At 35.2% G+C, this 15379-nt stretch overlaps 1 protein-coding gene across 6 annotated transcripts in view; it reads left to right on the forward strand.

The window, feature by feature from the left end:
* ATP13A3 (ATPase 13A3) overlaps nucleotides 1-15379 on the forward strand; it is a 90527-nt gene that overhangs the window by 24286 nt on the left and 50862 nt on the right. For all 6 annotated transcript variants that reach the window (XM_066347838.1, XM_066347842.1, XM_066347843.1 and 3 more), the window contains 9 exons: nucleotides 4486-4584; nucleotides 5877-6050; nucleotides 7206-7355; nucleotides 7664-7734; nucleotides 9596-9676; nucleotides 10854-10923; nucleotides 12564-12698; nucleotides 13103-13175; nucleotides 14205-14336. In XM_066347838.1, the coding sequence (XP_066203935.1) occupies nucleotides 4534-4584; nucleotides 5877-6050; nucleotides 7206-7355; nucleotides 7664-7734; nucleotides 9596-9676; nucleotides 10854-10923; nucleotides 12564-12698; nucleotides 13103-13175; nucleotides 14205-14336 (937 nt within the window). In that variant the 5' untranslated portion in view covers nucleotides 4486-4533. The remainder of the gene's footprint in view (nucleotides 1-4485; nucleotides 4585-5876; nucleotides 6051-7205; nucleotides 7356-7663; nucleotides 7735-9595; nucleotides 9677-10853; nucleotides 10924-12563; nucleotides 12699-13102; nucleotides 13176-14204; nucleotides 14337-15379) is intronic.

The raw sequence follows: 15379 nt of genomic DNA on the forward strand, positions 1-15379 counted from the left end.
ATTCAAAAGAAATTTAAAATTTTTAAGTAAAAAGCATGATATGGTAGACCCATAGGAGTTCCAGGATATGACTCCCCCCTTTTAAATTTTTTAAATTGACCTTAAAATATTTGCTGGGTATGCTTTAATAATACCTTGACTTTAAAGATTGTAAGAAATACCCATAATTCGAAAGGTTTGACAAAATACAGTAAATTTGCTACATATGCAGGAGCATTGTCAGTTTTAACCATTTTAGGAAATCCAATAATAGAAAAATGCATACAAGCAATGAGCTGTAACCTGCTTAGCAGCCTCTCCTGTTCTGGTAGAGGTTACTATGTATATAAATCCAGAATAAGTATCCACTGTAACGTGGACATAGGGCTGTTTGCCAAATGAAGGTATATGAGTAACCTCCATTTGCCAAAGTTGTCCAGGTAGGACTCCTTGAGGGTTAACTCCAAATGAAGGGACAGATTATAGTATAGGACCCCTTGGACAGGATTTACCAATCTGCCGTGCTGCTTCCCGAGAAAGTTGAAGCTGTTTACACAGGGCTGCAGCGTTCTGGTGATGAATAGTATGAGACTGAATTGCTCGATCTGTCATGGTTGCTCCAAATAATTTTCTTTTGCGTAGCTTGATCAACAAGGGCATTCCCTTGTGCTAAAGCTCCAGGGAGCATGGAGTGAGCTCGAGTGTGTCCTATAAAACATGGAACTCTATGTTGACATATAAATCTTTGAAGAAGGAGGAACTGCTGAAATAGTACATCAGCATTTGTCCCTAAGACAGCAATCTTTATAGTGGAAACAACCATAAGTAAATATTTGCTGTCTGTATATAGATGAAAGGAGGAATATGGCAAATGCTGAAAAGCCATGATAATGGCATATAATTCTAGTCTTTGAGCTGATTTTAAGTTGACTGTTTCAGTATAAAGTTGTCCATTGATTTGCAAAAGTGATTTGCCATTTAGTGGAAGTTTCCCAGAGCCATTGTTGTTGATCCTTTGCAAAAAGGAACAACAATAATTTTGAGGCTCAAAACCTATAAGCTGTAAGGGTCGCCTGTGCCCCTTGATAATCAAGGAGGCGACAAGATCAAAATATGGGAGTGTATTCCATGGGCTGTTAGATGGTTCAGTGTGCCCAAGCTGTAGCTGCTCTTGTACCAATTGAACAGCTGCCCTAAGTTTCTCCTGAGAAAGGGGCCATTGGTCTACCCATACAGGATTATCTGATTTACAAGTAATTGGGTCTGCACAATGCATTATTGGGGTAGCAGGAGCTACCAAGGCCCCTATGCTAAATTTTGATACCCTAATCCACACCTTCTGGTATTGGGTGCCATTTCTATGGGGGTGAGAATTCCTCGCTATTCTTTCCCTAGTCCCTTAGTGGGCAAAAATCCCTGATCAAGCATCTGAGTACTGACTAAACCATTAGGACTGACAAGCAACGCTCCTGTATTTTTCAAAACCTCTCTAACCTGGGTTGATGTTTTATGTACTATACCACCACCAGTTAGGGCCTTTTAATGTCTTAAAATCTTTGTGAGAAAGGACCACCAAAGTAGCTTTTAGTTTAGGGCTAATTTGATCCCATTGCTGAAGCAAAACCCTTCTAAATATTCTCCCTGATTCCTATGACTACTGAAGTTTTTTCACTGTGTTTGGTGGGTACAGGCACTCTTCCCAACCGTGTGTGAGCCCTGGTGGCTTTTCCCCTTAGTCCTTTTTGGTGGTTCTTTCCCTAGCCGTTGGTACTTTCCTCACAGGCAAGTGCTGATTAGAACTCAGCAGAAGACTTGAGTGGGATCATCTTGCAAGTGTTCATTGTTCCTTCTCTGTGTGGAGCTCTCCTCTGGTAATCTGCCCTGCAATCCTGGTTCCTTTGGTGCCCCCATCCCCCAGGCTCCCAGCTTTATCTCCCTAACTCAGGGAGACTGCTCTGCTCCCCCTTGTTCCCTGCCTCTCTTTTTTTGTAGCCTGTAGACGCTTCAGTTTGTAAACTGGGATAATTGTAAAGCTCACCTAAGTAGCTTTATCACCTATTTGGATATGAGTTTCCTTCATTGCCTGATGTCCGGTTTCTTGAAAACTATTGTTTTATATAATTTGTCCATTTTGTTGCTATCGTTTTATAGGGGGTGAGCCTGGACCCTGTTTCTCCATCTTGGTTGAAGCAGAAGTCTTGACATACAGGAATTTGAAGTAGTTTCTCCCCTCAAGACACATTTTAGGTGGTAGTCATCAGAAATGGTGATCAAATTATAAGTAATTCATTAACAAAAATAAGTTTGATGAATCCTGAATGATGAACCTAAGATTCAGTCCAGAACTTGTGGAAGAACTATAGACTAATGGTTAAGAACCGCAGCCTGGTATTGCTTTATGGGAGCAACATCAGGGCAGAGTGCCTTTGTTACCCTTTGGAAGTAGGTATGTGCACATTTAAATCTTGCAGGATTGGGTTATCTCTTACATGTTCGGTAACAACTGCTGATCTTTTCTACAGGGAAGAGGTTGACCTTTTTTATTTTTCCGTAGTCTTTAGCAGCAGTTTATGGCCCTCGAGAATAACTACCTCCTCAAGTCGTATTGATTTGGTGGGTCATTTGTAACATAGTAGTAGCATGCTTCAGGGCTGTAACACTGTTCTACATGGAAAAGAAATTGTTACTAAGTTGCCCAAAGGGTTTTGTATGATGATGTGGCTTGTTTTGGAGAAGATGGGCCAGATACCTCTAAAGTCTCTTTTCCAAGATGGCACTAAATTTTATATATATATATATATATATATATATATATATATATATATATATATATATATATATATATATGCATTAAAATTCCTGCATTTTATTTCTATAGAAAGCCCTGGCTCTGCTTAGCCCTGACCCAATCTCCAGGGCTACCAGAAGGTAGATAAGTACTAGGTGTCGGTGTAGGCATCATCAATACTTTTACTGGTCATTTTCTGGATGACAAAATCAGGAGATTTCAATAATCATATATGGAATTTGTTTAAGATCCTACAATTGGTTTTACTTGGCTATTCATATCACGTAAATATTAAACAGTTGTTGCTATCTTCGCACAAATTCTTCATTAGACCATTCACTCAACAAGTATTTATTGAATGCCTACCATGTGTCAAGTCTGTGCTACACACTGATAAGGTGAGTTAGAGGTATGGCTTCTGGAACAAGGGAGGTATTATTACCTACCCCTGTTCTGCAGAGATCGGCCCTAGTGTAAAGCATTGGCTCTCAAACTCTTTGGGCTCAGACCAGTAACCTTGAAAGTTTGTTGTGAATGCTAAAGAGCTTTTGTTTATATGCATTATATCCATTGATACCATGTTAATTAAACTGCTAATATCTTTGAGAATATTAGTTTACTAAGATAAAATTGTAATAAATTTATTACATAGTGTTACATTTTTCTGAAAAATATCTATTTGCCAAAACCAAAAAAATTCATGAGAAAATAGACATTATTTTACAATTTGCAAATCTCTGTAATGTTGGCCAAATGTCTAATATTTAAAATTAATCTTTTTTTGAGAGAGCCATAGAGGAGGGGAGAGAGATGAGAAGCATCAGCTCACAGTTGTGTAACTTTAGTTGTTCATTGATTGCTTCTCATATGTGCCTTGACTGGGGGGCTCCAGCTGAGTGAGCCAGTGACCCTTTGCTCAAGCCAGCAACCTTGGGCTTCAAACCAGCAACAATAGGATCATGTCGATGATCCCATACTCATGCCAGCGATCTTGGGGTTTGAACCTGGGACTTCAACATCCCAGGTCAATGCTCTATCCACTGTGCCTCTACCAGTCAGGCTAATCTCATTTTTTTAATACTGGAAAATAAACTTTGTTGATGAGAGCTCAATGAATTTTCTCCTTGCAAGGATCTTGGGTAGTCAGAAACAATCGTAAAATTGCTTAGTAGACTTGGAATCCGAATGGGGGAGTCATTTAAGCAACCTCCAATAACAGTACACCTGCCATAGGAATTGACTCATGACCAGGGAGTGTCCTGTGTGTAACAGATGCTCAGTAAATATTTGTTGGATGATAATTTAATCCCTGAGAGATTTTAGGGTGGTTTCACTGCTGGTCCTTTATCTCTTCACTATACTTCAAACAACTGAGTTATGTGAAGCACTTTTATGGCTCAACTAGGTTACTTCTCTGTGTGTAGGGACTGAAAAAGGAAGATTCTATATGTTTCTCCTGGAATTTAAACTGCTTTGTAGCAAGGCTATTGCTAGTATAAATTAATGGAATATGTCAAGCTTTTGATGGTAAGTAATACAGGTTCAAGAACTGTTACACCGTTGAAAATGTCATTAGAACCAGCTAGCACTTTGTTGATTACTTAAATGTCAATTAAACTTTGATACATGTTTCACAACAAGAAATGTGATAATATGAATTTATATTGTCTGCTAAGATAAATAGTAATTCCTTAACCTTTGTTCCTCTCATCTCTCAGTTAACTTCAACTGTTCTGAAGTACAAGACCTTTCATATCACTGTAGATATGGACAAAGAAGAAAGGAAGACTATCAACCAGGGTCAAGAAGATGAAATGGTAACCAGAATTTATAATTACTTAAAAAGTACGAAGAATTTATCTCTGCAATTAGGGAAGTAGAAAAGTACATTTAGAAGAAACCCCAGCTAAACCAATGTTCTTTTCTCATCCTGTGTTTTTGAATTGGGCTTATGTAACTTTTCTGCTGTTATTTTAGAATAATTCCTGTTTCACTTGTGAACTGTTAAAACTTAGAAGAAAGAAGTATGTTTTTTCATTTGGTAATTTAAGAAGTTATGTTAGCTAATGCTAAAATAGAATCCCAAATACAAGATATCTAATTTTGATTTATAAAATTTTTTTTAAAATCAGCTAATGAAAACAATTTCTCAACATATATGTGTGTGTGTGTGTGTGTATGGTAGGGAAGATAGGGTCATCAGGTAAAATAGTGTAAGACATCCTGTTAAATATTAAATGTTAATTTTAGATAATGAAGGAAGACATTTTTAGTATAAGCATGACCCAGATATTGCAAAGGGCAACAAAAAATTTATTATCTGAAATTTAAATTTAACTAGGCCCTCTGCATTTTCATTTGCTAAATTTGGCAACACTTGTTAGGGTGTGAGGTGGTGGGGGAAGGTAACAAACAATTGAAACAATTTGGGTCAGGAAATCAGATTGACCAGTCATAGTGATATTTGGACAATTAATTAATGATTTGGAAAAAAGTTAAAACCTAGCTCATTTAAATGTAATGTGATATTCTCAATTATATCCTGCAACGGAAATAAGACAGTGAAAAAATTGGTGAAATCCTAAAAAAGACTAGGTTTACTTATTATAATGTACAGTGTTAATCTCTTTGATTTTGACAGATGTATCAAGATGTTAACATTAGGGGAAACTGAACAAAGGCTATACAGGAACTCAGTATTTGTATAACTTTTCTGCAAATTGAAAATTAGTTCAAAATCAAAACTTTAAAAAATTTTACCTTATAACAACTAGTTCTGGAGGAATTAACAAGGTAAATGTAAAAATGGGATTATAAAAGTTCTAGGAAAGTATACTAAATATGAATATACTATGTCAGTGGGAAAGTGTTATGTCACTAAGGATGACATCAAATATAAAACCATAACATGTAAATATCAACAGATTTAGCTGCTTAAAAATATACCTTTGACAATGAGCTTGTCAGAAACAAAATTTAAAGACAAATTATGGGTTGGGAAATTATTTGCAGTTTATCTGAAAAGACAATAAGAATTATCTGGAAAACAACTTTGGAATTTATCTCTCACATCATTTGATGATTAATCATGATTACTGTTCCCATGCAGGAGATTTATGGCTATAATTTGTGTCGCTGGAAGCTTGCCATAGTTTGTCTAGGAGTGGTTTGCACTGGTGGCTTTCTCCTCCTTCTCCTCTATTGGATGCCCGAGTGGCGGGTGAAGGCAACCTGTATTAGAGCTGCAGTTAAAGACTGTGAAGTGGTGCTGCTGAGGACTACTGTAAGTCCATCGATTTACTTGTAGCTGATGACTTCAGTAAAGTAATGTCTTTATGTGTACTTAGTTCAAAAATAGAGATGAAGAGAACATCGCTGCTGAGATATAATGAGGAATACTATCCTAGAATTTCTAAAGCATCAGTGTTTGAAGTGAATATTACCAGAGCAATGAGAATATAAGATTTTTGTTTGTTTGTTTGTTTTTGTTTTTTTTGTATTTTTCTGAAGCTGGAAACGGGGAGAGACAGTCAGACAGACTCCCGCATGCGCCCGACCAGGATCCACCCGGCACGCCCACCAGGGGCGACGCTCTGCCCACCAGGGGGTGATGCTCTGCCCCTCCAGGGCCTCGCTCTGCCGCGACCAGAGCCACTCTAGTGCCTGGGGCAGAGGCCAAGGAGCCATCCCCAGCGCCCGGGCCATCTTTGCTCCGATGGAGCCTTGGCTGCGGGAGAGGAAGAGAGAGACAGAGAGGAAGGGGGGGGGGGTGGAGAAGCAAATGGGCGCTTCTCCTATGTGCCCTGGCCGGGAATTGAACCCGGGTCCCCCCGCACGCCAGGCCGACGCTCTACCGCTGAGCCAACCGGCCAGGGCAGGATTGTTAACAATGATCAAATTCACCCTTTTCTTTTAAGCTCTTGATGCTCTAAGCAGTTAGATGCTTGTCAAGGTCACTGGACAGTTAGGACTATATCTGAGATCACTCTTTCACTAGACCAGCTGGCATTACTGTGTGGTGCTGCTGCATCCCAGGTGTATGTGTGTGTTATCCTAATTGGAAGCATTTTATAAGATGTTTTAATACCTAGTGTTAGTAGTATATTGGTGGTAGATGGAGAAATTACCTATGAACTTTTATGAGAAGTGGTGCTGTGAGGACTACTGTAAGTTTATGGATTTAATTGTAGCTGATTATTTGAGGAGTAAAATCATGTCTTGTGTGTACTTTTGTTATTGAAGCATGCATTTAAATGGTAAGCAGTGGGAAGCATGTCAGGTTTGAATTTATGCATCTTTATGAAATGGTCTAGCATTTAGTGAGTAGGAAGTGATACTTTCTCAATTAGAGATGAGTAGATGTTATGTAAAAAATGGAAATAAAAAATATAGGCAGTTATATAATATACATAATGACTCTACCTTTCTCACTTGTAAGGATGAATTCAAAATGTGGTTTTGTGCAAAAATTCGCTTGCTTTCTCTGGAAACTCATCCATTTTCAAGTCCAAAATCTATGATTAACAAGGTTTCAAATGGCCATGCTGTTCTTTTAACTGAAAATTTGGCTGAAGAGAATAGGCATGAGGTAAGTAAATATTCACAGACGCAACTAGAACAGGTATTGTGATCTTAGTCTCAAAGTTTCTTTAAAAATCAGAATTGTTATATTTTATGCTGTCATGGATAGTCTATAATTTTGTGTTTGCAGTTATCTGAGATAAGTTTCTATGCATCTAAAATGCCTATTTATCATTATAACAGCATAGGTATTAATAGAAGAAACATGATCACTTTAATTTTAATGTTATTATGTGATAGATTTGTATTAGTAAACTTAATGGATAACAAGCAATGATAATGCTTTTTGATGTAACATTTATGTGTGTTTTACAGATTCGTTATTTCACTCACCATAGTGTAAAATATTTTTGGAATGATACCCTTCACAATTTTGATTTCTTAAAGTAAGTAATTTTCTTTTGTTTGGATTATATTATGAGTATATTGAAAAAGTTCTAAATAGAAAAGAATTTATTCTAGTATTATATAAAATTGAAGAGGTTTTCATTGAATAACTTTTATTCACTCACTCATTAACAGCTTCTGGAGTTATTTGAATACTGATTATATTAGAATAAATCTCACTTGCAACTTATATCTTGGCAATGTTTACATAAAAGTTAGAAGCAGTATGATCCTAAAATCCACAAGTCTGAGCTCTCTTCTTTTTGAGGGTTCATCTCAAAGTGAACTTGAGGTATACCTGTCTGAACTACACCTCCCAGTTTGCTCACAGTTCCATGCATGTGTACTTGAGGAATGAAGAGATAGACAAAGAAATTTAATTTTACTATGTGGATAAAGATGGGATATTGTCAAATGCATTAAACCTTGGGCAGGGAAAATTGGAGTAAACTCGTAAAATTTATTTTTGTGGAGGTTTAAGTTATATAAGTACTAAGTTAGGGTTCTATTTTTATTGCTTTTAAAGTGATCATTATAAACACTCAAGTGTCACTGCTTAAGAGTGCTAAAGGAATTCTTTTTTTTTTTTAATTTTTTTATTTATTTACTTTTTTAGATTTTATTTATTCATTTTTATTAGAGAGAGGGGGGGGATAGATAGAGAGAGAACAGGGGGAGGAGCAGGAAGCATCAACTCCCATATGTGCCTTGGACAGGCAAGCCCAGGGTTTTGAACTGGCGACCTCAGCATTGCAGGTCGACGCTTTATCCACTGCGCCACCACAGGTCAGTCAAGGAATTCTTAATATTAGCAATACAAAGAGAATCACCTTATGAACATTTATAATATTCATTCTTGGAGTTTGTCCCCTGGCACTAAAAAATTAGAATAATCTATAATGGACCAAGGCATTTCCACAAGTCTAGTTCTGAAGACCATTTCAAGTTAAGAATGATTGCCTTATATAATACTGTCCATGAGTTGCCATTTTGATTTTTTTAAAAATGACTTGGAGCTGATCCTGCTGCCTTTGGAGAAGTCATCAACTTCAGTGGGAAAAAATGTCAAATGTTGTTTTGCAGCCTTTGCCAACCATATATAGTAGACATTTTAGAATTTAAGCTTTTCCCAATGATAATAGTCCATTATAGAGCTTAGTTTTCTTATCTGAAAAAAGTAGAAAAGGATTGGAGTTAAATGATGTGTAAGATTCTCTCTTTAGCATTATAGGACTAGTAGCTAAGTTCAAATCAGCGTAATTAAGACATTTTTGGAAGAAAGTAGCTTAGTTAAATTTCAGTTAGAATTGTTACAGATTTTAGACATTGCCTATGGCTCATATAAGTTCTGTACTCTCTGTGTTAGATCAGGGAAGGATTTAGGTAGATGCTTTTGTAGAGAGAAAATAAATGAATAGGATTTCTTAATGTGAAGCTTAAAAAATTGAATAGAGGGAAACTATATAAATAAAAAGTAAAAAGATATATTTTTTGTTTTTAGTTTGGAATTCTAAGCTAGCCATATTTTCCCTTTAATTTTATTAGTATAATTATTAGCTCTTACAACTTGGGCACACAGCCTTAAAGGGATAACAATATTACATAAACTCAAGTGTTTAGAGCCATCTTAATTGTATAATTTAGAAGTTGTCACATTTGAGACTCAGACCTTTATTGTTGTTTATCTTAGGAATTTGAGATTTAAAAATTCTTATCCATTACCTCAATTTTTGTTAAGGATTTCTCTTTGTAAGGAGGTTACACTTTAAAATCAGGAATATTGAAAAATGAGGCATTAAGTCATTAAGACATTTGGATATTTTAAACTTTGTTTAAAGTAAAAACTTTGGATTTATTTAGGGGACTGGATGAAGGTGTTTCTTGTACGTCAATTTATGAAAAGCATAGTGCAGGACTGACAAAGGGGATGCATGCCTACAGGTAATTTTTATCCAACTACAGTCAGATCATCAACATTCTTAAATACAGTAGTATATATAGTCTACCCTGTCACCATGTAGTTGTACATATTAACAGATATTTAAATATAGACATACTAGTTGGCAACTTATTGGTATTTTATTTGGGTAAGGCTGTCTCTCAGTTTAAGAATTGTAAAAATGTTGAAGCTGATGTTTTGAAGTTGATATCCCTGACAGAAATATGACATTTTATCAGTTCTAATGTGCACATTTCCCCACATTTTAACAGCTCTGAAAGGGGGATGGATGTGTCATATAGTGGGTAGAGTGTCATTCTTATCTTTCTTGATGATACATAAAATAATGGATATGTCTTATAATTTATAGCATTTTAGATTTTACTGATATATATTGGGAATTATAAGCATGACCTCTAATTTACTACAGTGAAAATTTGTAAATTGGGAGAGAGATAATCTTTTTTACCATGTTATTATCTGCTAAAGTATAAAACTATATCAGTGTTTTAAATATTTTAAAGATAAATGCCATTTTCAAATTAAATTAGAAATTTTCTTATACTCCTGTAGCATGTTTTTTTCAAAGTGTTAAAATATAAAAGAAATCATTTGTTTAGACTTATACTTCTTAAAAGACAAGAATTGCTCTCATATATAAAGTACTATTAAGGGAATTTTAGTGGAAGGATTTAAGCAACTTCTTAGGTGTTTTTTAAAAAGTCAAATGTACAGTGTTTTGAAATAAACATTCTTAGTACAATATTCTTATTAGAAAAATTGTACAGGGCTCCTTGAATTTATTTATTTTGTCTTCTGCAAAAATTAATTGCAATTCAAAATTGTTGAGCCCTATTGTGTTCAAGAATGGAAAAGAAAGTCTTTGCTAAATAACATAATTATTATAGACTAGTGGAAAAGATACTTGTCTCACAAAAAATAATGAGATATAATAAAACAAAATGATAACAATATAGTTTATTCAGTATTGACTACTTTGATTTAAACACTATAGGTAGAGAACTTGAATTATAGAAGATACATATTTTGAAACATGAATGTTTAAGTTGTAGATTTAGTAGAAGTCTGTGGTTTGAGCCTTATGTAATAAAGTGCGTTCCCAATATACTATTATTATGTATTATAATGTAATACTATTATTATATTTTCTTGTCATAGAAAATTGCTTTATGGAGTAAATGAAATTTCTGTGAAAGTGCCTTCTGTTTTTAAGCTTCTAATTAAGGAGGTAAGGTACCTATTTCACACATTTGTGATCAATAGATTTGTCAATTTGAAAAGGAGTCATGATTTAAGTAATAAGACATTCTTAGTTTTCTAACTTGCATTTTTTTTTCCCACTTGGAAGGTAAAGGTAGTAACTCGGTAGAGAAATAATTTGGTATATAACTTTCCTTTTTATTTGTCTATTTTTTGGTTTATAGAATCTCTCTCTCGCTCTCTTTTTTTTTTTTAACTCAGGAAGTAATATCTAAACCTTGCCCTGTTTTACAGGTATATATTCCTGCTTTTTGTTTTTCGATTTTTAAACAATTTATCATGTTTTATTCTTCACGTGGGATTTTGTGGTACATTACTGTAAACTAGACATTGTACCAGAAGTTTGGAATACAAAACATAACCTGATGATCATATTGAGGAACTTGCACATCATTAATTATTGTAGTGACTATTCAGTTTTAAGTGCTCTAGAAGAGGTCTGAATAAAGGTTTGTGTGTAAAGGAAGGGAGTAAGTGATATTGCCTACCATAGTTAGACCTTCTAGTCTGTCTTTTAATTTTTTTGCTAAAGATCAGGTTAGCTGTATTGTATTGGGTGAATAGTAGAAATAACAGATTGTTTCCTGTAAGTTCCCAGAGTGGCCATATAATGTTGCTTTAGAACAGGGGTCTCAAACTCAACTCAGCATGTGGGCCGCAGAGCAAGATCACAGCCGTTCGGCGGGCCGCACTAGGTCTACAAAAGGCAACTGTTACGCAACACTTTTCTCACTGCAGTTGAAAACAAAAAAAAATCAGTACAAAATTGTTCGGTGGGCCACAAGTTTGAGACCCCTGCTTTAGAACATAGCAAAGTGTAATGATTAGGAATTAGAGAAAACCTGGTTTGTAATATGGTTCCATCAGTAACTAGCTTTCATCATCAGAAAAGCTTTCTTTTTGCTGCTCCTTTATCTGTGAAAGAGGAGTGAGTTCTTTCTGATTATCTCATTTAATTTGGAAATAAAATGGAACTATATATGTGAAGTGTTTAGAAAAGCATGGAAGCATCACTTTTAAGATACTGAGATGTTATTAATGAAATTGATAGACTACTATATCTGGGTAGATGAAATCCATTGCCGGGCTCCCTTATCTCTTTTTTTTTTCCACTCAGGTTTTAATCTGTAATTGTTTCATTAGAGAAAGCAAATCATTATAACTTATTATCTCATGTTTATTTTTTCTTTGGGCTGCAGTGAATCTTTGACTTATAAGTAACTTATAATCAGAGTTCATAAAATGTAAACATTTGTTCCAGTTGATTAAAAGTTTTATATCTTTTAGTAGTGTGATATTGTAAGTAAATGTACTTTTATTGCTAAAAGTACATGAACTAAAGAATGAACAGCTAAATTCACGTTTTAGTTGTTTCTAGGTTTGGAATGAATGAGTTGTATGTAAATAATTTAAGCTTATTCAGCCAAATTCTAGTAATTTAATGGTTAAAAAAGAAAATGCTATGCTAATGTCTTGCCCTCCTCTTTGAGTAGTGCAGGTCGGGAGCTTATCCTGTATCTTGTTGGTTACTTCTTAATTGAAAAGGTGGAAAATCTGTATGGCTATTAATATTTCATTCAATTTGATTTAAAAATCTTATTTTTTCAGGTTCTCAACCCATTTTACATTTTCCAGCTGTTCAGTGTTATACTGTGGTGCACTGATGAATATTATTACTATGCTCTAGCTATTGTGATTATGTCGGTAGTATCAATTCTAAGCTCCCTATATTCCATTAAAAAGGTAAGCCCAATTTATTATGGGTTTCACAACTGTATTTTGCAAGTTGTATAGAATAGTATTGGTGCAAAATGATACTCAATACAGTTTATCTTTAGGTATATGAATATGTCCGCTTTTTTTGAGGTGGGGGAAGGCATGTTTTTAGAGTCAGATTACCACTTAACTGTTTATAGGCCGTAGGGCTCTAAAGTTATCACAGACTAGAATACTGGTTCTACTGTTTTCAGGAATAAAGTACTTCTTATTTTCTCTTAAGCTTAAAGAATTGAATACTTTTAAATCTTTTAGTCTTGACATTTACAATTATAAAGTTATAGTACATTAACTTATCTTATTTTATAGCACCTTGCCTTTTAATATCTTGAAGAGTGGGTTTATAATAGCTAGTTTTGAATTTTTTTCAGCAATATATTATGTTGCATGACATGGTGGCAGCTCACAGTACTGTGAGAGTCTCAGTTTGCAGAGTAAATGAAGGTAAGTACTTCAGGTGACTTTTGACAAAAATAAATAAAAAACGACTTCTATTAAGTAAGCACTAACATATGAAGCAAGTCCATGTGTTTTATATATATTCATTCATTTCTTAAATAAAAAATGTGTTTGGATTTGTACTGATCTCTGAGTTTGTATCAAATTCATTCATTTATATGAAATTGTATTTTTCTATTTCTACTATACTAGGCTCTGTGTGTGAATGTAGTGATTATTACCAAGGTGGACATAGTTTTTGCCATTACTGAAGTTTGGACTAGTTGGAAAGACAGATTATGAACTGAATATGAAGTATGTCAAATGCTATGATAGGGAGAGGTCAGGGAACTGATTAGATATTAGCTCACTTACTGTCGGTGTCAGAGATGGCTTCTTTAAGTATATTTTAAGTGGTTGAATTAGATAAGAGATAGGTGAGAAGCTGGTATGGTGGGGATAAGAGAGAGAGAGAGAGAGAGGGAGAGGAAGAGGGCTCTAAGTGCCGAAAGGCCTGGAGTTGGTCATCATACTAACTCAGGGTAGTGAACCTTTTTATACCTACCGCCCACTTTTGTATCTCTGTTAGTAGTAAAATTTTCTAACTGCCCCCCGGTTCCACAGTAATGGTGATTTATAAAGTAAGGAAGTAACTTTACTTTATAAAATTTATAAAGCAGAATTACAACAAGTTAAAGCATATAATAATAATTACCAAGTACTTTATGTCGGATTTTCGCTAAGTTTGGCAGAATAAATCTTTATAAAACAACTTACTGTAGTTAAATCTATCTTTTTATTTATACTTTGGTTGCTCTGCTACCGCCCACCATGAAAGCTGGAACGCTCACTAGTGGGCGGTAGGGACCAGGTTGACTACCACGGTACTAACTGAAAGAAATTCAGTGTGGCAGATGTGGATAGTAGATGATGGACATCCTTCTAAGGCATGTTGAGGAATCTTTTGTTTGCTTATGCTTATTCTAAGTTAGAGAATATTCTTTTCAGATCCCCCCATTTTTTCTTTAAAACCAGAAAAAGAAGAGATCTTTTCTACAGACCTTGTTCCGGGAGATATAATGGTCATTCCATTAAATGGGACAGTCATGCCTTGTGATGCAGTGCTTATTAACGGTACTTGCATTGTAAATGAAAGCATGTTAACAGGTAAACTAAATGAAATGATAAAAATCATATGAGTTGTTTATAATGACACTGGATTAACTGGTTACTGATTAATCTGTTTCAGAATTAGCTGTGCCATTTGTATCTTTTATTTATGAATGTTATGAATGTCATGGATGTTGAAATATTTTTTTGTTTTTATTTTTATTCTGAGGTGACCAAATTGTGTATTATTCTCAACTGTGATACTAAATCACTATGCTGGTCATCACATATTTCTTGGCATGTTCTTGGCCATTCTTTGACATGAGGAAATCGTTTCTAGTAAAGGAAGAGGAAGGAAGTCCCTAGCCTACAGAAAATGGCAGCATATTTACTTTCCTATTTGATGTGTAGGAAGTGGGAGTAAAGGCTGTATTTTTCTTGCCCTGGCTGGGTAGGTCAGTTGGTTAGTGTCATCCTGATACACCAAGGTTGTAGGTTTGATTCCCCCGTCAGAGCACATAAAATAATCAACCTATAGCCTGACTGGTGGTGGCACAATGAATTGAACATCAGCCCAGGATACTGAGAGCCCTGGTTCAAAATTCTGAGGTTGCTAGCTAGGGTGTGGTCTCGTCAGGTTGAGCGCGGGATCATTGACATGATCCCAAGGTCGCTGGCTTGAGCCCAGAGGTCACTGACTTGAATCCTAAGGTTGCTGGCTTGAGCAAGGGGCAACTGGCTCTGATTGAGCCCCTCTCCCACATTAAGATGCATCTGAGAAACAATCAATAAACAACTAAAGTGAAGCAACTATGAGTTTATATTTCTCATTTCTCCACCCCCCCATCCTGTCTCTCTGCCTTAAAAAAAGGAATCAACCATAAATAAATGGAACAGATTGATATTTTTCTCTCTCTCTAAAATTGATAAATAAAAAATAATTTTAAAGGATTATTTTTCTTAAAGTGGGGAGGAGTAGACTTCAAAATAATTTTCTTTTGGAAATTCACAACCTGAAGATAGAGCTTTATATCTTTTTTATCACATGAATTTTTTTTTATTTTCATAGTCAGTTTGGCAAGAAAGTGATTCCTATTTAT

The sequence above is a fragment of the Saccopteryx leptura genome, chromosome 8 (assembly GCF_036850995.1).
Source record: "Saccopteryx leptura isolate mSacLep1 chromosome 8, mSacLep1_pri_phased_curated, whole genome shotgun sequence".
Taxonomy (NCBI): domain Eukaryota; kingdom Metazoa; phylum Chordata; class Mammalia; order Chiroptera; family Emballonuridae; genus Saccopteryx; species Saccopteryx leptura.